Source organism: Dermochelys coriacea, chromosome 1 (assembly GCF_009764565.3).
Source record: "Dermochelys coriacea isolate rDerCor1 chromosome 1, rDerCor1.pri.v4, whole genome shotgun sequence".
In the NCBI taxonomy this organism is placed as follows: Eukaryota; Metazoa; Chordata; order Testudines; family Dermochelyidae; genus Dermochelys; species Dermochelys coriacea.
In genome coordinates, this window is record NC_050068.2 from 250293821 (window position 1) to 250315767 (window position 21947).

The 21947-nt window shown below is 44.1% G+C and overlaps 1 protein-coding gene and 1 long non-coding RNA gene across 5 annotated transcripts in view; one reads left to right on the forward strand and one right to left on the reverse strand.

The window, feature by feature from the left end:
• The window catches only part of ATP6V0A4 (ATPase H+ transporting V0 subunit a4), a 53853-nt gene that overhangs the window by 15058 nt on the left and 16848 nt on the right, over nt 1-21947 (reverse strand). For all 4 annotated transcript variants that reach the window (XM_043518937.1, XM_038382077.2, XM_043518933.1 and 1 more), the window contains 9 exons: nt 16896-16989; nt 13361-13573; nt 12530-12680; nt 12095-12234; nt 11348-11505; nt 9765-9858; nt 6874-6992; nt 3304-3520; nt 1109-1216 (listed from right to left, as the gene is read on the reverse strand). In XM_043518937.1, the coding sequence (XP_043374872.1) occupies nt 1109-1216; nt 3304-3520; nt 6874-6992; nt 9765-9858; nt 11348-11505; nt 12095-12234; nt 12530-12680; nt 13361-13573; nt 16896-16989 (1294 nt within the window). The remainder of the gene's footprint in view (nt 1-1108; nt 1217-3303; nt 3521-6873; nt 6993-9764; nt 9859-11347; nt 11506-12094; nt 12235-12529; nt 12681-13360; nt 13574-16895; nt 16990-21947) is intronic.
• Nucleotides 11512-12176, forward strand: LOC122461057. Its single transcript, XR_006282760.1, has 2 exons — nt 11512-11716; nt 11765-12176. It is a non-coding gene; the product is annotated as an uncharacterized LOC122461057 (long non-coding RNA).

The following is a 21947-nucleotide window of genomic DNA, read 5'->3' on the forward strand; positions in this document are numbered from 1 at the left end:
TCTCTGTGATACCCGCTTATCTTAGAGTTGTCTTGAATATCATACAAAGAGCGCCTTTTGTTGGAGCTGTATGAATCTGGCCAAATCTAAGATCTCATCAGGCAGCTGACATATGAAAATCATTGGCTGGAATAGGGGAGAAAGATGGAAAGAGGAGGAAAGATATCAAACGTTATTTGCGTAAAGCAGAAGCTGGAGTCAACAATGTAAAACTTGCCTGAAAATCCCAGAAGAGTTACGCAGTAAGAAGTTATAGGACAAATGATAGGTTATGAGCTACTGGACTGGAAGAGGTCACTTAGCATAACTAGCTGATCTCTTTTTAAATGAAAACATCTGTGCCATATAAAAGATACTCTAGTCACTACATCTAACTACCAATAAAGTAAATTAGAAACAAATGTGATAAAGAACAGAATTCACAAGCAGCTTTGACTGTTATGTGAAACAGAGTAGAACCAGGGGCTTTAAAACTTGCTCAGATGAGTTCTATCATTTAAGGAGGAAAGCATTATTTAAAAGTGGTCAATCACTTTTAAATCAGGCATTTCCCCAGGTACTGTATACGTTCCCTGAGAGCACCATTTCTACCCTGCTCCCCTTTATATGGAGCAAGCAATCAGTCATAACAGTGATTGTGAACTGAGCACAGCAGGGAACTGAGGCAATCACCAGACCACTGGCCTCACAATTACTTTTTTCTAACTGCTTCTGACCTAGGATATAGTTTCTAAAAAACGCTCAGTGTTGGCCTAACTCTGCTCCAATCAAAGTCACTGGTAAACACTGTTCCCACTAAGCTGTGCGCATGTGTACGCGTGCACACACAGATCTTAAACCCCGCACACACGGCAAAACACCACACGCACAACTATTTGCACAGAAGCACAACAGTTTGCACAGAAGAAATTTTTTGTGCACTCGGCCTGTCAAAAATTAGAGGGAACATTGCTGGTAAATAACTCCCGTTAACTTCAAGGGAAGCAGAGTTAGGTCCTATGCTGAGTGCTTTGGAAAATCCCACCTCTAATCTTCAGCTCTGGCCCCATTCTACTGAAAACAGAGCTGTCTGCAACTTCTGAATGCAGCAATGGACTTGTGCCCTTACCATACGCTGAGCTTTCCGGTGATTGGCTCGGAGGATGAAAGGTTTAAATAGAAGCATCCAGGGAACAGCTATCAGGGCAAATATGACCAGAAAGCTCTGGACTTCTTCCTACAAGGGACCAAGGGGGGGGGAAAAAATCTGTTAAAGGGACATTGCAAAAGCTTTTTTAAAAATTATGGTCAGAAAAGTGATTCAGTAAAAATGGCCCCTTCTCACTCAACCAATCTGCTCCCTGTGTGCCTTCAGAGTGTCATCTGCTTGCTTGGTGACAAAAATAAGCACATATTCTCCTTTGCACTCCTGTTAACATTGCAGATCCTACACAGCTATTGGAGAGCGAGTCTATTCCATCTTAGGTGTCAACAACAGTCTTGGTAACTGAGTCCAAACTGCAGGACAGAAATCTGACCTCAGAATGCTGTAGGGTTACACAGATGTGACTAAGGGCAGAATTTGTCCAGCAGAACCTTCCTTATTAGAGATTAAGTATGTATGAGCCAGAAAGAACACAGCTGGACTTTCTGAAACCAGCATGAGTTTGCAGGGCTGGCAGTTAGAAAAAACATCTTCTCATGTATTATCTGACCCAATGGACAGAGCTGGTAGGAAAACAGTTTTCTTTTGGTGTAAGATTTTGACTTTTCATTAAAAGTAAAGAACCTCCAAACCAAATAATTTTTGATCAAAAATTGTCTGAAAACAAATACATTTCAGTTTTCAGCCAAAAATGTCGAGTTTTCAGCTTTTCCAATGAAAAAATCAGAAATTCTAGAGGAAAGTAGACATTTTTGGAAAAAAATTTTGTTTTGTCAGAAACCTGGTTTTATGTCAAAAATAGTTTCGCCAGAAAATTTATGAGCAGCCCTAAAAACGGAGTCACCATGAGACAATAGAGCACCACAGCTTTGCTTCCACAGTCACTCTCCCAGTCTTGGGCATGTCACCACTGAGGTCAGCAATTAGACTGATTTCCTCACTACTGGAGCAACCTGAATTCCAGGAAAACAACGCACCCCAGCCTGGCATCTGGCAGTTGAGCCCTTGTGCGCCTCCCCAATAACAACATTGATTTTGCTGCCTGGAGACAGGATTTGCCTCTCAACAAAAAGACAGCAGGGTTAGACATTAAGAGGAGATATTGCTTTCACTAGAACCAAATTCCACCCTACACAACCCACCACACACGGAGGTGTGATGGAGGGCAGAATTTGACCCTGTCAGGGTTTCCTCCCCTCTCTGAACTTTGGGGTACAGATGTGGGGACCCGCCAGAAAGATCCCCTAAGCTTATTTCTACCAGTTTAGGTTAAAACTTCCCCAAGGCACAAATCCTTTCCTTGTCCTTGGACGGTATTGCTGCCACCACCATGTGATTTAGACAAAGGTTCAGGAAAAGGACCACTTGGAGTTCCTATTTCCCCAAAATATCCCCCCAAGCCCTTTCACCCCCTTTCCTGGGGAGGCTTGAGAATAATATACCAACCAATAGCCTTTAATAAAAATACAGATCAGACCCTTTCTTTAGGACACTAAAATCAATCAGGTTCTTAAAAGAAGAACTTTATAATAAAGAAAAAAGTAAAAGGAGCACCGCTGTAAAATCAGGAAGGAAGGTAATTTTACAGGGAAATAAAAAGATTTAAAACACAGAGGATTCTCCTCTAGATTCAACTTCAAAGTTACAAAAACAGGAATAAACCTCCCTCTTAGCATAGGGAAAATTCACAAGCTAAAACAAAAGATAATCTAATGCATTTCCTTGCTATTACTTACAATTTTTGTAATCTTAGATGCTTATTTCAGGTAGGGTTTTAGGAGATTTTTTTTTCCTGCCCTGGTCCCTCTCTGTCCAAGAGAGAACAAACAAAACCTCTCCCGCACAGATTTGAAAGTATCTTCTTCCCTTATTGGTCCTTTTGGTCAGATGCCAACCAGGTTATTTGAGCTTCTTAACCCCTTACAGATTAAGGAGGGATTTTATGCTACCCATAGCTGTATGTTTGACCCATAGAAATTTTCTCAACAGTCTTGAACTGTTTGAAAGGTAGGACCAGTCTAACCTGCTTATTGTACCAGTGCCTGTCTAATTTTCAAACTAACATAGCTTGGGGCCCACACACACCAGTTAATGAAGCTGGCTGAAATGGCTCTCTAAACTTTGGGTAAAACTAGGTATAAAAATACTCGAGTCCATACCTGGTGTGGATATAAGGGGCTGTTTGTAGGATCATTGTAATTAAACAGAAACATGTTGATGAAGTGGATGAGAATGCTCGGTGCTTTTTGGGATACATGGACATCGAAGTGGCACCATTTGAAAATAATCATGAAGACCAGGTAACCAAACAGGCAGAGGATAAAGATCATCTCTGGAATGAACTGCAGGACGATGTTTATGGTTTTCTTGAAGTAGCTGGAAAGACAGAACCCCACCAAAGGGATTGGTACGGCACACCTGGGACAAGGTTACTGGGTTAGGGCTGTGGAGCACATAATGTAGTCTCCGAAAAATGAAACTAGCATTGTATAGCTATGGATAGACAAGGGAGAAATGTGTGACTTTGGCAAATTTAGGGATTAAAGGTACTATTAAGATATAATTATTATTTTACACATATTCTATTCAGGTCTTACACTTTGCCCATCACTATGGTATCTGAGCATCTCTATAGATTATTACATTAAAAAAGTACATTAAAAGAATATTAAAGTAGTAATTAGGAAATGCCAGAATTAAGATTGCCCGTGCAGCCCTAATTCACACCCCCCCGCGTGTGTGTGCATGATACAGTCTTTAGTTACATGATCACATACTATTTTTCTATAGGATCCCTACCTCAGTCAGTGCACAGGATGGATGGTGCTTGCTGAATGAGCAGTTATTCAATGTTTTGTTTTCTCCTCCCTGTGTGACCCCAGGCCTTATTTATTGCATACCATCCACACCCTGCACTGAATGCAGAATTATTAATTTCCTTATGGGCTTTTCTATGGTGCTCTCATCATATTATGTTAGTTCCTAACAAGCACTGGTGAATTTATCTTCACAGCACCCTTCTGAGGCAAGAGGTTTTTAGCCCCATTTTACAGATGGGGAATTGAGGCATACAGATTAAAGTCAAAAGTGCCCAGTAATTTTGGGTGCCCAATTTGAGGCATACAGGGCCTGACTTTTCACAGTGCTTAGCTTTATATAACACTGTGTTCAAAGCACAGCTCCCATTGACTGCAGTTACAGCTGTGAGTGCTAAGCACCTCTGTAGATCAGACCCAGGGTCTCAAGTTGGACACTCCGAAAATGAGGAATACACAGTTAGGGGCCACCTGGGAAAAGTTTGGTTTAAGGGACTTGCCCAGCATTACAAAGGAACTCTATGGCAGAGGCAGGGATAGAATCCAGTTCTCCAGGGGAGGGTTCAACTGCCTTAACTATGAGACCAGCCTTCCTCTTCCTGCAGTTCCCTGCTTCATTCACTATGCACCTTCCGACTTTTCAGCAAACGAGGGTCCTATAGACAGCCTCATCCACTACACAACCTCCATTAGATCCCAGAACAGAGTCTGGGTTTTGTGGATGTATTGTACATATAAGGCTTGATCTGAAGCCCACTGAAGTCAATGGAAAAACTTCCATTAACTATAGTGGGCTCTGGATCAGGCCCAGCGAGAGAGAGATTTTAGCCAAAAAAGCTATAGATTCTACATTTAAAATTAACTGCACTTCTATATCTCTGAAAAATATTTTGTGAAATCAAGAACACACACACACACACACACACACACACAGATCACTCAGCAGAAAAGCCACAACCCTAATCAAGAAGAGATTGTGAAAATTGGTGACCTATTGCACTTGGTTCGGTTTCAGCAATGAATTGGAGTGGTGATGTGCATCAACGCACAGGGCTTGTCCATCTGCATTAGAGGGAAAATTCGCTTCACCTGCAGTAAACCAAAGAATCAGTCTCTATGTGGGTAAAGTGCAGGTGTGGGTGAAGTGCAGGATTGCTGCATGGCTAGGGTGACCATATTTCCTAAAGTAAAAACAGGATGGCATGGGGCTCAATCAAGCTGACCTCCCCCCGTGCCCATTGGGCTCGCCAGAGCCGCTCGTCCCCCTGCCCATAGGGCTCACCAGAACTGACCACACCCCTGCTGTCCATGGCTGATCTCCCCTCCCCTGATCTCCATGCCCCATGCCACCCAGGGCTGGGGCTCACTCCCCGAGCTGCGCGCCGCCCAGGGCTGGGGCTGAACCCCCAAGTTCTGTGCCCCGTGCTGCCCATGACTGGGGATGACCCCCACCTCCCTGAACCCTATGTCACCTGTGGCTGGGGCTGAGCACCTGAGCCCCATGCCGCGCAGCAGCTGACTCCCCCGAGCGCCGCATCACTATGGGCTGAGGCTGACCCCCCCACCAGAACTCCCTACCCCATGCCACTGGAGTATGAGCACCCGAGCCCCGGGCTGCTGGGGCTGACCCCGTAAGTCCTGCTGCCCAGCACCTTGCATTACTGCCCCCCCCACAACATTCCTCTGCACCCCCTTGGGGGCGTGCACCCGAGCTTTTTGCTAAACTGGGCATTCGTTCATTTGCTCTTGCCACCTGATCAGCTGGGAACAGCAAACAGGACAAATGCCCGTTTTTGTCAAAAAAGTCAGGACAGTCAGGATAGAGCTTAAAAAGAGGACTATCCCAGCCAAAACGGGACCTATGGTCACCCTATGCACAGCCCTCCTCTGGCTACTACCCTATCTTATGAGCGGTAGACCTGTGTCCCATCACAGGTCTATCTCCTCACCTAGCTAGGTTTTCATAGGGCATGGCTACACTGGAAACTTCAGAGCACTGTCGTGGGAGCGCTCTGTGGCAGCGCTTTGAAGTGCGAGTGTGGTCGCGCACGAACACTGGGAGAGAGCTCTCCCAGCGCTCCTGGTAACCCACCTCCATGAGGGGATTAGCTCGGAGCCTGTTTACACTAGCGCTTTAAAGCGCTCTGACTTGCTGCGCTTGGAGGGGGGGTGGTTTTTCACATCCCTGAGCCAGCAAGTTAGAGCGCTATAAAATGTACGTGTAGCCAAGCCCATACTGTGCTCGTCATGATATATGAACACCAGCTAAGGTCCCATTGGCACTGCAAACTGTAACCATATTGTAAATGGGTCCTCTTACTCAGCTGTCAAGTGCAGACGTACCTTACTTCCAACCTGTTTTCCTACAGGCTTCTGGGCCTTATTTTCTCTCAAGCCCTGTCTACACTAAGTAGAGGCTGTGATACAAACAATAGTCCAAGGCTTTCACCTACTTACAGGGACATCGCTAGGTCCCCTCTGCACTAAAACACGTTGCAAGTAGGCTGAGGGACAAGTGTGCGGTTACCGGGACCCCTGACTCAGCAATAGCTGTGGTAGAAAAGTGAACGGCACAGGGAATGTTGGGCTGGGGAGAATTTTCTGCAAGGCTGAAGGCCAGGAATGCAAATCTCCTTCAGCGGAAGCTAAGGCCATGGAAAATACATAAAACATAATTACATAAGAATCACTTGCTGATAAGGATAAAATATTCTGGCCAACACTTGATCCTTATCAGGATTTTCCACTGCACCAGACGAGGGTGCGGTGCCCAGGCTTCAGAGAAGGAGTTAAAGCAGCGAAGCTATTCATGAGCAGCAGCAACAGGCCTAGAGTCCATGCCTCTAGCCCAGTAACCCAGAGCAGCAACACAGGCTAACCTTTAAAAGGCGTGCGCGAAACCGTTACACTTACATGTGGTTGAAAAGACTGAGTGTGACCCCAAAGACCATCTGCGTAATCCCCATGATGACAGACATCTTCATTTTGTAGGAGTTTAAGAACGTCAGCTTGTTCGCAGCAATGTTCCAGACCTTCAGAAAAGCGAAGGGAGAAATGGATGGAAACAGCAGGATTTGGGGGAATGCTTTTGATAACGATAGGTGAAAAAACATGAGACCATTAATTTCAAATGCCATCAAACTCCTTTTGGTAGTTCTACTTTGAACGGTCCCAAATGACTGAAATCTAAGTTTAACTCATAATACACTGGATTTATATAAAGCTTTTCACCCAAAGATTTCCAAGATAATTATTATCCTGTTTTTAAACAGATGAGGAAACTGAGGCCCGGAGTGCTGACGTGACCCAAGATCATGCACATGGCAGGCCAGTGGAAGAGCTGTTAATACAACCCTGATCTCTCCAGTGTCATGCACTAGCCACTAGACTGTGCCATAGATGCTGGAACTACAGGTGCTGCCGCACCCCCTGGCTTGAAGCAGTAATAACAACGCAAATACATAGTTTCCACCCTCAGCACCCTCATTATAAAAATTGTTCCAGCACCACTGGACTGTGATGTCTCTCTCGACAGCAGAGGTGGATAACAATGAGAATATCCTTCCTGCCTTCATCCACTATAAAAAAGGTCTCCATGTTCGCTGGAGGAAAAAGTGATCTGTAGAATACGTGCTCATTTTAACTCAAGAAAGACTATTCTCATGCATGAAACTGAGAGACAGCTCTAGTCACTTAAAGGAGCAGCTGAACCATTATGGTTAAAAGAAAAGGAGTACTTGTGGCACCTTAGAGACTAACAAATTTATTTGAGCATAAGCTTTCGTGAGCTACAGCTCACCATTGAAACAGATCCGAAGGCAGGAAAGCCTGTAAGAGAATCAGAGGGTTCATTGGACTATCTGAAGCTGAGGGAGAAATTAAGGATGAAAAGTACCTTGCATGTAATTCAAATAGTTTATTTGCCTCATTTTTCACTGTGGAGGATGTTGAGTAGATACCTACTTTTCTCTTCAGGCAATACTTGTGAGATACAGTATAAAAAGGAGCTGGGGAGCGGGGTTTGGGGGGGAGGGAGTCTGGATGGGAAGGGAGGTTTGCTGGGAAAGTACTAGTTATTTATTTATTTAACTAGTAACATACGAGCTTCTACACATGCTTTAGAGTAGGATATACTATCATTTTGAAGGAGACCCCAAAATAGTCAGATCTCAGTCTAGGGTGACTATTTCTCTTCAAGGTATAAAGGCATCATACCATCCTACTAAACCCGCACAAAAGTATTCTCAACAAAAGAAACAAGCCAGGCCTTTATAATGAGTGAACTGGTTAAATCCCATAGAAATGTTCATATTAAAAAAGTAGAGACAAGATGGGTGAGGTAATATCTTTTATTGGACCATCTTCTGTTGCTGAGGTGAGAGAAACTTTCAAGCTCACCAACAGAAGTTGGTCCAATAAAAGATATTACCTCACCCACCTTGTTTCTCCCATATCCTGGGACCGACGCAGCTACAACAACCCTGCAAACACACCAAGAAATGTGCAGCACTGTCCATTTTCTTACAGCCTGCTTCATTGTTAGGATTACTGTTAGAACCTGTGCAGTTCTGGAGAGAAAAGCTGCCATCTAGTGGCCTGCTGGGCTCATCACAGTTATTCTTGTCTGCTTTCGTGTTGCTGTATGCTGCACATCTACATTCCAGTTAAATGACACAGCTGGGATAATTGTTTTGTTTCAATAAAATCCAATTAACTAATAATAATTATGCAGCAAAGCCCATGTCCTGCCCTAAAGCTAGCTGACCCAGCCACTGGTGGATTACCAGAGTGCCGAGGAATCCTCAGATGGCATACATAGAGCCACTGTAATGTCTTCTATGCACAGCCAGTGGAATATGCCCATGGTCCACTTTTGCCCTCCTCCCCCCACATCCTTGGATGCCAGAATAGCCCACTGGGAGAATTAGCAGCCAGAGTAAATAAAAACGTACGGCTGTTCTAATTTACACCAGCGAGGGGACACAGATGGTCCCAGGAGTGGGGGAGGGAACATACAGCTGGCTTAAACCCACTTTAAGGTCACTTCTTGCATTGCAGTGAATGCTTCTCAGCTACACTGCCAGGTCTGGGCCCAGGACATTAACATGTTACTGTGCAGCTATGAACTAACTGAGGGTTTCTTTGCCTTGTTTTTTGACAATGAAATCACATCTAGCTCTCTTATGAACAGGGGCGTGCTGGATGAGATGAAAGGGAGGTTGGTGCTAGTGACCACTTGGTGCTAACTGAATTTCATACACAGCATGAAGGAAAAGGGTTCACACAAAATTGCAATGATGGGGTATTAGATTTCAATACCTCAAATTTGGAGACATTAATAATCCTTACATTTATTTAGTGCTTTAAATGTTCAAATCACTGTACACACATTAAGAAGTTAATCCTCAAATCAAAATAATGAGATAGATAGGTACATGTTATCATTATCCTTATGCAGTTGGGTAAATTAAATCCACTGACTCACAGGCAGAGCAAGGATTAGACTCAGAATTTCCCAAGTCCCAAATCTGTGCACAAGCCTGCAGACCACACAGCCTCTATCTATTGGTCATGGCACGAGGGGAAGAAATATTGTACTAAAATCTTGACGGCTGAAGATGAGCATCCTAAAAGACTCCATAATTAAGGTGTAATGGACTTGCAAAGAGCAGGAAGTGGCCAATGTGGCTTCGGGAGGGACTGCTTGCATATTTGAAGGCTATACAAAAGCTGCTGATGTACTAGATCTGGAGACATGGGGAGGGAATATAACTAAAGATCTTGGACCAACTGAACTTTATTACCGGATCAATTCCAAATGGATATGGATTTCCTGAGTAGACTCCAGGGATCGCTGGATCCAACTGCAATAGTTGATTTTCTTCAAGAACATGTGGACTACAAAAGAAAAGAGAAGGGGCAGTTTCTTACTGCCTCAACCTGAGGTTTTTCCTCTATCAAGAGTGCTAAGTACTACAAAATTAAAAATGTCATATACCCAAGGCCTACAGTGGCATTGTGCGTGTGCATATGCAATACATATATATGTGCGTGTGTGTGTGTTTGTGTGTACACACATACGTGTCTATGTTGGATATACAAGGCCTGACACTCCTATTCCAGCTACAATGAGTTTGGGAGGAAACACATCAAGGTAGCATCTGAACAATTCCGGAACATCTAGGCAATTGCTCTCCAGCATTTTGATTGCTCACTTTGTCATTGAAAAATCTGAAGGAATGTCACAAATCCACTTCTCCCTGATGTGTTGGATACTAGGGGCTAGATCCTCACCCTCATTCCAGCCTCTTCACACCTGGTAAAAGGGCTGGAGGGAGCAGTGTAAAGGGCTCAAAAAGCCCTGTAAGATGGACAGGAGTGGGGGTTCCCCAGAACAGGAACTGAGGAAAACTGCCATAACCTTCCAAGACCCCCCTTGCTAGCATCATAAGGACCATGTCAGTGGTGGGACTGGGGGTGGGAATGGGCCTTATCACACAGTTCTGCAGAGGTTCCAGGCAGTACTGCGGCCCATAGGGCAACCCAGGGGAGGCTGCAATAATTTTGACAGGCCCCCAACACATTTTAAGTTATGTCAGGAGCTTCCCAAGCTCCCGGAGCACGAGAGTTCTGGTACATCAAAGAATCTCAGTCCAGGAATTTATTGGACCTTGGAATCTCTTGAATACTGACAATGAAGCCGGATCATGAATACAAGAATGGTCATACTGTGTCAGACCAAAAGTCCACCTACCCCAGTATCCTGTCTTCTGACAGTGGCCAATGCCAGGTGCCTCAGAGGGAATGAACAGAACAGGTAATCATCAAGTGATCCATTCCTTGTCGCCCATTCCAGCTTCTGGCACACAGAGGCTAGAGACACCATCCCTGCCCATTCTGGCTAATAGCCATGGATGGACCTATCCTCCATGAATTTATCTAGTTCTTTTTTTAACCTGTTATAGTGATATGGGGCTGTGTACAGACAGGGGAGGAAAGGAAGTGGGCAGGGCAGGCTCCAGGAGTAAAAGGGGGCTGGGAAAGGTGAGTGGGAGGCAAGTGGAATGAAAGAGAGAGGTGAGGAACGGGAAAGCCAAGTCATACTCCCATGTGCCAGGGTGATGTAGTCCACTACGCTTCTGATGGCCCCTCCCCAAGTCAGCAGCTATTTTAAGTATCTGTTAAAATACACCTTGATTTTGAGATGAGATTTGTCCAAATGTGAATTCAGTCATACAGCCTGGTCCACTCACACATGAATTCACCCAGGGATTGAGCCCAGCCCCACATGCATCCTCAGCAGGTCTTTCTTTTAATCCCCACGGAACAAAATATTATTCCATTAAACGTCGTCTTGCTTTTTGTTTTTACATCATTTACCACTTACTTCCACGTGTTGTTTCTAAACATGGGGCGAGTATGCCAGGAAGAACCAAAGATGTTGAAAGATTTGGAGAAGCAGTCATTGTAGATAAAGCCAGTATAAATGGAGAATATGCCCATGAGCAGGATCAGGTAGCGCCCACCAAAGAAGGTGTTCCAAATCTGCAAGGGAAGAATTCAGGGAGAGTAAGCAACCATCACACAACAAAACAATGCTCGCATTGTGCAGCATGCCTCGAGAGAGGAATTCTTTTACAGAGTCATTCACTCACTCCCTGTATTTCCAGATGTTCATGCTTAGATAAGATGTTCCTACAGAAATGGCCTAATTTCAAAAGTGCTGAACACCCAACAATTTTAATGGGAGCTGCTGGTTACTCAACATTTTTGAAAATCAGGCCAATTACTTAGACCCCTAAAGGTGGATTTAAGAGCCTGACGTTAGTGTCCGACTTCTGAAAACTGAGCCCCAATTTGTACATACAAATGCCAGCTGCAGTTTTGTACAGACATATACGTGGGTGCGTGAAACCGTAGGTGCAAAGTTAGAGCGTGTTTGGGGCGATCTGGCCCTTTGTGTTATTATTAGGCAGAGGAACTACTTGCCAAACAGCAAGGTCTCTTAGCTCCTCTGAGTTTTACAGAAGAAAATTCATTTAATATTTTGGGGTTTAGATTCCTTCAGTATTGAGTAAGGGTTTTGGAACCCATTGCAAGGCTGACAGGATGTATTCAACCCTCGGAAACTCACCTCGTTATTGCTTTTCTGGGCCAAAAGTGTCTTCTCGTTAGCGACCATCCAGAGGGCGAAGCCCAGCATAACAGCCCCGTGGCCACAATCTCCAAACATCACCGCGAACAAAAAGGGGAAGGTAATGATAGTGTATGGAGCTGGCGGAAGGAGACAGACAGGAGCTCAGTTTAACTGAAAGACCTCAACAGGAATCAGCTTTTTAAATCAATCGCTAGGATCAGAAGGCCAGATTCTATGCCACGTGTAAAGGGGTGCAGTTTCACTGAAGTCAGTGGAGCTGAACTAATTTGCACCAGCAGAGAATTTAGTTCAGTTATGACATACGTGGTTTTGGATCACAAAGTGTGGTCAGAGACCGGAGGCCTTCCCCTTTGACCCACGCCCTTGGCAGGATCTCATCTTCAGGCTGCAGCAAAGCACATGTCTTTTTACCTGGATTCATCTCCCTGTAGCTCCCCACACCATAAGCATCCACAATGTTCTGAAAGCCTGCAGTGAACTTGTTGGTTCTGTTGAAGGTGGGTGGGGCCATCTTAGACTGTACTGCAGTCAGGATAGGGGAGATGGTAGAGCCACTACGTTCCTGCAAACAGGTGACAAGAATGGACAGTAGCCCATTTTTACTAGTCACCTCGTGGTTTTGCCAAGAAACCTCGCCCATGCAATATTATTTGGCTAGTGAACCCTGCCCAACAGGTCTGCATTATACACCCCTTTAGCCCACTGTCTCCCAACCTTGGAAGCAGGTCCCCTCAGGAGACGGGATAGACAGACTAGCCCCAGCAGATTCAGGGCACAGTGGCGTTGGGCAAAACAGCGTATTCCTATACTGTAATCACTTCCCTGAGGCAAATGTGCTCCCACAGCCGCAAGTGAAGGGGCAGGCAGCTCCATGATGGCTGCCCACCTCTCCTCCTTTCTCTGAGTGGGCCTACTGCTGCTGGGTGCTCAGAGCAACTCAACGCAGAGCTCAGCTCAGCCACGACAGCACATGTGGCCAACTCCAGATGCACCCAGGGACGTCCCCACCCAGCCTGAACTGCGAGTATCTCTCTGTCAGGGAATGAGGACAGGAGTCACCAGAGCTGGGAGAGCCAAAAATAAGAACAGACAAGGAAAAGGACAGGAGAGAGACAAAAGAGAGGGGCAGATGAAAAAAACTGGCAGAGGAAAAAGAAGCTCTGGTGGGTCCTGGGAGTCCATTCCAAAGCAAGAAGGAGGCTCCAATACAAAGTGGTTGGGAAGCGCCACTTAGCTCCTCACCATTCCCAGCTGGAGAGCCCTTTTTATCCTGCTGGAGTCAGCCATTGGGAACCAGATCTCAGCGATGACGCACTGCTGGGTGACGTCAATGTTACAGCAATTCAGGATGTGGTAGATGGCTTTGATTTTCTTCACCTTGATCCCCCAGGTCCACAAGTTCGCAGCCGCCTTGCACAGCAGCCGCTGGCGGTGCGATTCCGTTTGGGTTATCACCTGCAAGCAAAACAGAAGCAATAGTGAAGCAACGGGGACTTATTTGGCGTGGTGCCCTTCAGCTGCATTTTAGGGAAGCCTGGGGAAGGATTGCAGGTGTTTAGTATGAGTCGGCCAAACACCTGATAATGGATTCAAAGATGTCTGAATATGGACGCAATTTGCCAATCTCTGGAAAGCTGAAATACTGGGGGGGAGGAACGGGGGAGATTTATCGCAGCTTCAATCCTATTAAGAAATTTTCCAGGGAAGTGGCTCAGTAGCTGATACTGTAAGGCACATTTTCCTGACATCAGAAATTTAAAACTCTGCTCATTGCGAGCTTGGTCTTGAAAGGGGCTAAGATATTTCTTGCAGATATTGAGCATCTTCAACACTGATGACACCTTCAGGAGTTCCTGGGCAACAATTGTAGGATCAGGCCCTAGTTCAGTCTCTCTTAAGAAGGCCTCCACAGCTAACAAGCAGAGAGAGGAGTCTGGCTGGCTGAGGCATGCAGAATTAAAAGCAAAATCCTGACCAGCTGGCTAGTCAGCAGTGAGACCATCAGGGGGTCAGTCTGACATGAGCATTTAGAAAGGGGATGATATCATGTCAAATAAACGTCTGCGTCTCCAACTGCTAGCTGGGACGGTTTGGAACAAGGACAGAGAATGAGGGCTGCCCACTGTGTTGCACTGAGCAGCATTACAGAAAGTTTGCACAACATAACAAGCCAAAGCTCCGCACCGAATGCATCAGTCTCATTTTCAAATAGAGGAAAATCCATGTCTTTATAAATGGGCTGGAGCATTTTATTTTAACTATTGTACTCTTTCAGGGCCCCATCCTGACTTCTGCAAACTACTCACAAAGTGGAGCAGGGGCCACAGCACTTACACAGTTCTTACCCCACATCCTTACTATGCCACCCTCCTGCCTTACAAGTTAATGTGGGTCTAAATAGAGGCTGGGTGACAAAAGTCAAAGCAATCCAAACAAATGAGTTTTGGAAAGCTCAGCGTGATTCAAAGGCAGCAGAATTCATGGATCATTTAGGACATTATCAGTGCCAACTAACCACTCAAATAAATAGATTAAACGCCCAATCCAAACCAATGGGCAACTTTCCACAGACTGCAATTTGAGTTCAATAAGGCCCTTTAAGAGCAAAGGTCACGTGTGGGATAAATTATCTCACAAACACATGGATTTTTAATATATCACATGGTTATGCAATTTATCATGTGCCTTTAGCCAACTCAGCTGCTCAGCCAGCTTCACTAGATGACTGCTACAAGCCTCAGAGCCTCTTCATTCAACTGCCACTGTTTTTTTTTTCCCCAAAGGAACCTACTAAAGAAACTTTTCCTTCTTTCCCCTCAAATGTGGAATTTTCCCCACAAAATTATACACCTCTGAGGCTAAAGATGGGTAATTTTCAGGTCTGCCGCTGTCACAGATTTAAGGATTGAGATTTCAAAGTTAGAAACAGGAGATGGATACCACTGGAAAAGGGAGATCTCTGGCTTTCCAGAGTGGTTCAGGACTTGTTACTACACCAAGGGCCTGAGAGATCAGCCATTTTAGGTAAAGTAAAGCTATTTCAGGTATTTTTAAAGGGCTTTATGGTGCCCTCTGATCCCTATACAGTTGGACCAGGTGGTAAAGTAAGTGTTTGTATACAAGAGTTGAGGTCCCCATCCTCTGCTAAAGCTATTGCACAAAACAAAATAGTTCCAATAAAAATGTGTAAAGCTCTCTAAAACATTTGTAAAAAAAATTTTCTGTCACATATGTGGCACATACATGATGATGCAATGTGGTACAAATATTTTACCAGCACCTCTTGAGGGGAAGCAGTGTTGCCTAGTGGTTAGACCACTAGATTGGGATGTACAAGACTTGAGTTCTATTCCAGCTCTGCCATGGGCCTGATCGGAGAAGTTGGGCAAGCCTTCTCTTTGCCTCAGTTTCCCTACTGGTAAAACAAGGACAATGACACATTCTTTCTGAAGCACTTTGAGATCGACTGCTAAAAAGTACTGTAAGAGTATTATTATTATTTTGTCTTGGATGACCTGTAATTCAGCTGTTCCATATTCAGGCTACTAAAACCTTTAGTTCATATCATACCATACCATCATGTATTCCCTAGATATCAGAGATGTAGAGTATAAGTCATGCAGCAATCAACAACCTTTTCTGAGAAAGTCCTACTTTTATACTTTGATCACCTACCACTATGCCCCCTTAGCTTTTAACGTGTGGGGACTTTCCTGCATAACTCTCCATATAGCTAATGGAAAATGCACAACTACAATCCTGTGCATAAAAACAAGGCTCTGCCCCAGCTGACAAATTGCAGACTGGTCTGAAATCAACCAGATGAAATTAAAAAAAAGACAAGTGCAAATTACTACATTTAGGAAGGAAAAAAATCAAACCCACACCTACAAAATGGGAAATAACTGGCTAGGCGGTAGCACTGCAGAAAAAGGATCTGGGGATCACAAATTGAATACGAGTCAACAATATGATGCAGTTGCAAAAAAGGCTAATGTCATTCTTGGCTGTAATAACAGGAGTGCCGAATGTAAGACATTGGAGGTAACTGTCCCACGCTACTTGGCATTGGTGAGGATTCAGCTGGAGTATTGTGTCCAGTTTGGGGCAGCATATTTCAGGAAAGATGTGGACAAACTGGAGAGAGTCCACAGGAGAGCAACAAAAATGCTAAAGTTTAGAAACCCTGAGCTATTAGGAAAGGTTAAAAAACTGGGCACATTAAGTCTTGTGAAAAGAAGACTGAGGGAGCAGCTGGTAACAGTCTTCCAATATGTGAAGGGCTGTTACAAAGAGGACTGGGATTAATTGTTCTCCATGTCTGTCGAAGGTAGAAAAATAAGTAATGATCTTAATCTGCAGCAAGGAAGATGTAGGTTAGAAACAATTAGGAAAAATTTTCTAACTATAAGGGTAGTTAAGTTCTGGAAAAGACTTCCCAGGGAGGTTCTGGTATCCCCATTATGGGAGGATTTTGAGAAAAAGGTTGGACAAACACCTATCAGGACTGGTCTAAATTTACTTGGGCCTCCCTCAATGCAAGTCGCTGGGTTAGGTGACTTCTCAAGGTCCCTTCCAGACCTACAGTTCTATGATTCCATGATTAGCTATTCCTGGAGCCTGTCCCCAATTCTGCAACTGACTGTACATGGCCAGAGCCCCATTTGTGTGTGGATCCCTGCCGTTGTCAGCTGGGCTGTCCAGGACCATAGGAGCTAGTCTGTCTACACGCAGTCAGTCACAGGATCGGGGCCTAAATAAAGCTAGTGTCACTTACTGCATTTAAATCCTCAATCCTTGTGTTCACACCATCAGCCATTTCTCGACGTTCAGTAGCAGACTCTGGACAGGTATATACTGTAGCACGAAACCTAGTATGAAGAAGGGGAAAAAGACCTAGTCATACTTACTGTCACTATTTAAAGTCATCTGTAAGGCTATCTGCACACTCTTTTTAGTTGAAAACTGGTCCCCATCTCCACTTCATGCATTGAGATGCACTGGCACTGCAACTGAGGTGCAGTTATACATAGGAACCTCCTTCAATCCAACAGTAAATGAGACTCTCATTCAAATGTGGCTGCTCAGACAACAGGCCTCCCATTCGTGCTGTGAGTTAAGGTACCTGATTTTCCTTAGGCCATGTCTATCTGTACAGCTCTGCAGTGGGGCAACTGAATGGATACAGCTGTGTCACTGAAGCACATCTGGTGAAGATGCTCCCTATACTGACAGGAAAGTGCTCTCCAGTCAGCATAAAATACCCATCTCCGTGAGTGGCATAAGCTATGTTGGCAGGAGAAGCTCTCGCGCCAACACAGCGGTGTGCACAGAAACACTTACGTTGGGGTAACTCATGTGGAATATTCACACCCCTGATCAACATACATTTTGCCGACATAGGCTGACATGTAGACCTAACCTTAGTGGAAAGGATTTTAAAGAGTGACAAAAATAACATTTTCTGCAAAGCCAAAGTGGGTGAGGTAATATCTTTCATTGGACCAACTTCTGTTGGTGAGAGAGACAAGCTTTCGAGCTTATTCAGAGCTCTTCTTTGGGTCTGGGAAATGTACTCAAGAGTGCCACAGCTAAATGCAAAGTGGAACAGATTGTTTAGCATAAGTAGTTAACACATATTTCAAGGGAACATTCAAGGTGAAGAGACCTATTAACTTTGGTGGGTTACAGATTGTTGTAATAGGCCATAAACCCTGTGTCTCTATTCAGGCCATGATTTTTAGTGTCTAGCAAAGTCATGAATTTAAGCTCCCAGGCTCATCTTTTGAAGATGTTGTGCAGACTCCCTTTGAGGCTGAGGACTGAGAGGTCAGATATAGAGCAATCGCTTTGTGAAAAAACTGTTCACCGACAGGCAATAGGGTGTTTTTGTCTTTTTTTGGAGGGGGTATCATTTTGTTATGTGAGTTCATTCAAGAGCATAGCGATTGTCTCATTTCACCTGCTTAACTGTTATTGGGGAATTTCATGCAGTTTCTGAAAAGTCAGTCATTGAACAGAGCAGCCAATAGATGTCCCTGTAGCACCATGCCTTTACAGTTGCCATTCACCTTTCTCTTTGCATCACAATTGCAAAATCAGCATATCCCCAGTCAGTGAACTGTTACAGGATGCTTTCTCTTTGCATCACAATTGCAAAATCAGCATATCCCCAGTCAGTGAACTGTTACACGATGCTTAAGAGCCTTTACTGAGGAAAATTTTAATAAAACCCAGTTAGTCTATAACATATGTTTTCTATATTTATTTGCCAGTGTAAACAACTAAAATTGAGAATGTACAGTATTGTGTAGACTGAGGCCAGGCCCACACTAGCAGTGCTATACTGGGATAGCTATAGTCATATACTACATCAGCAAAGCACTCCTAGCATGAATGCAGCTATCGCAGCAAAACTGCAATTTGTATAATAAAACCATCCCTGTGTGAAACAAGCTATACTGGTGAAAGTCGTTTTGATGCTATAATTGCATCTACACAGGGAGCTTCTGCCTGCACAGCTGTGTTGGTCAGGAACCACACTTCTTCACACTCCTGACTGGCACAGCTATGCCAGCAGAAGTCTGTAGAGTTTACCTGGCCTAGCGCGTGGACTCAATTATGTCAATCTAAAAGTGTCAACACCAGTAGAAGCACTTTTATATTGATAAACCTGTGTTCACACTGAGAGGGTTTTGCTGATTTAACTGTACAGGAATAGTTACAGTTAATGCACGATCTGCATTACTAAGGCCTTGTCTACATACAAAAGTCTACACTCCCCCAATCTGGATTCAGCCATACCAGTGTAAATGTGCTTATACCAATATAATTGAGGCCTGGTCTACACTTAGACTGAACTAGCCACATCGCTCAAGGCTGTGAAAAGCCCCCGAGCGCTGCAGTTAAGCCGACCTAACCCCCAGTGTAGACTCAGCCAGGTAGACTGAAGCATTCTTCCATCAACCTGCTTACTGCAACTCAGGGAGGTAGATTACCTACAAAGACTGTAAAACACCTTCCATTAACGTAAGAAGGGTCTACATTACAGTGCTAGGCTGCAGTTGTATCACTGTAGCGTATAGTGTAGATTTGGCCTTATTCCTGTACAGGAAGGGGAATAAGCAATATTGGCATAAAACACCTTTATTCCAGAATAACTGTAACCATGGTAGGGGTTGTACTTGTATAACTAAAGCAGTTAAAAAAAACAAACACACACACCCCTAACATAGTTATAGCAGTACAAAAATTACACACAGAGCAGGCTGTAGTTTGTGATACACTCATATAGTGTACACTGACAGATTTTCTGGCCTGCTGTCTACTGGGACCCTCACCAAACAAGACACACATCTCACGAGGCTCTCTCAGTGGATAACATTTTTAACTACAGAAAATAAACGAGTGCCAGGTAACAGATTAGCTTCTACTTATACACAGATTTCTCAGTCATTAGCTGTTTGATTCATGCAGCGTTGGCATACTATCTAATGCTCGTGCCATCACTGTCACTTCAGGGGATGTCACAAAGGCAGTATTGAGATATGGCTCCATGAATCAAACAGTTGAAAAAGAACGCCTAGAAGAGAATGCTTCTTTTTTACACAAAGATACGTGGTCAGATTATCAGCTGGTGTAAAGCGACCATTCCATTGATTGTTTTAAAAGACAGCATGTGACATTTATAAATGTGTGTCACATTATGGTCTCAAGGCATGTTACAGTATGTTTCCCAGAATCAGTTCTAACCTGTGCATGAGGAAGAACAGTGGTAAACTTAACAAAACACACAGCCATGTATTTGAGCCCTCTATAATCACAACAATATCTCTTTACCTAGCCTCCCACTCTGAACAGGATCTCTAACCACAAAACATCCTGCAAAAGAATCCCAGGGTTACTAGCCCCACTTAATTATCTCCAGCTTCTTATGCTTCAGAGCTCTTAGCCCATCTTTTAATTGGTATTTTTAATCAAACTTGAAAGCTTATTCCACCGTGCTGTAGAGTTCCTACATTTTGCACATTATCACAGCAATGCTACTTTGATCGGTTAACAGCCCCTTTGCATATTAAATATCGCCTTTGCCTTCATGACAGACATCTATGAAAGCTGAAGGAGAATTCAGCAGGGAACCCTTATACTGATAAACCCATTTTAGCATTCACATTAGCATCTAGGCAGCTACCAGCTTAAGAGAAAGGGGAAAATCTCCTTGCTCCAACCCCACCGTCTCTTTAATAAATTTGTGCATAGGATTAATGCTCATGAAATTGGCAGACTAATGTTATCAGTTAGATAACCCAAGCATACTGCAAGTGAGGGATGTGCAAACATTCCATATACCGTTCCCCCAATCAAAGCTTATTCTGACCTGTAAAAGTCCTGCGATTTCAATCCAGGGGTTCTGCAGAATATTAACCATTGTGGTTAATATGGTTGTGCTTAATTGTGCACTGATGAAGTTGGGTTTCTGATGTGAGCAAATGCTTTTTAGGGACTACAATGGCACCACCAAGTTTATTTCTACTTTTAAATTAACCAGGATTAGGAGAACCTACAGGCATGTTGACAGGGCCACTGCTCAGTGTCTGCTTCCCACAAAGGAGGGAAGGTGTCTGCTGCAGCTCTCAGGTAGAGTGTGTAGGTGTTGGTGCCTAACTCCCTTTGAATTTAAATGGGATTTGAGTACCTAACTCCCTTAGGCTCCCAGCTGCTGCCCTTTTATTCAAGGGGCAGAGGTTCACGCTTTTAGCTCTGGGGATCTGAGTTCAATCTGCACTGACAACCAAAATGATCATGGTTCTTGTATGTACTGAAATTGTTTTCTGAAAAATTCCTGCTGGTTCTACAACAGGTTGGGTGGTGGCACCGGTGAGAGCCCTGGCGCAGACAAGCCTTCAGGCATAGTTGTCACCATGTTACATACATGAGAAATTTTTGTTGTTGATTATTGCAGCACACTGTAAAGGCAGCCAGTAAGGGACTGATCCTGCTCCCACTGAAGTGAAGGACAAAACTCACATGGATATCAATTGTGCAGGAAGAAAAGGAGTACTTGTGGCACCTTAGAGACTAACAAATTTATTTGAGCATAAGCTTTCATGAGCTACAGCTCACTTCATCGGATGCATTCAGTGGAAAATACAGTGGGGAGATTTATATACATATAGAACATGAAACAATGGGTGTTACCATACACACTGTAACCGGAGTGATCACTTAAGGTGAGCTATTACCAGCAGGAGAGTGGGTGGGGGGGACCTTTTGTAGTGATAATCAAGGTGGGCCATTTCCAGGAGTTGACAAGAAGTCTGAGGAAGGGCGGGGGGGAGGGGGGAATAAACATGGGAAAATAGTTTTACTTTGTGTAATGACCCATCCACTCCCAGTCTCTATTCAAGCCTAAATTAATTGTATCCAGTTTGCAAATTAGTTCCAATTCAGCAGTCTCTCGTTGGAATCTGTTTTTGAAGTTTTTTTGTTGAAGGATAGCCACACTCAGGTCTGTAATTGAGTGACCAGAGAGATTGAAGTGTTCTCCGACTGGTTTTTGAATGTTATAATTCTTGATGTCTGATTTGTGTCCATTTATTCTTTTACTGTCCAGTTTGACCAATGTACATGGCAGAGGGGCATTGCTGGCACATGATGGCATATATCACATTGGTAGATGTGCAGGTGAACGAGCCTCTGATAGTGTGGCTGATGTGATTAGGCCCTATGATGGTGTCCCCTGAATAGATATATATCAACAAAAAAACTTCAAAAACAGACTCCAATGAGAGACTGCTGAATTAGAATTAATTTGCAAACTGGATACAAT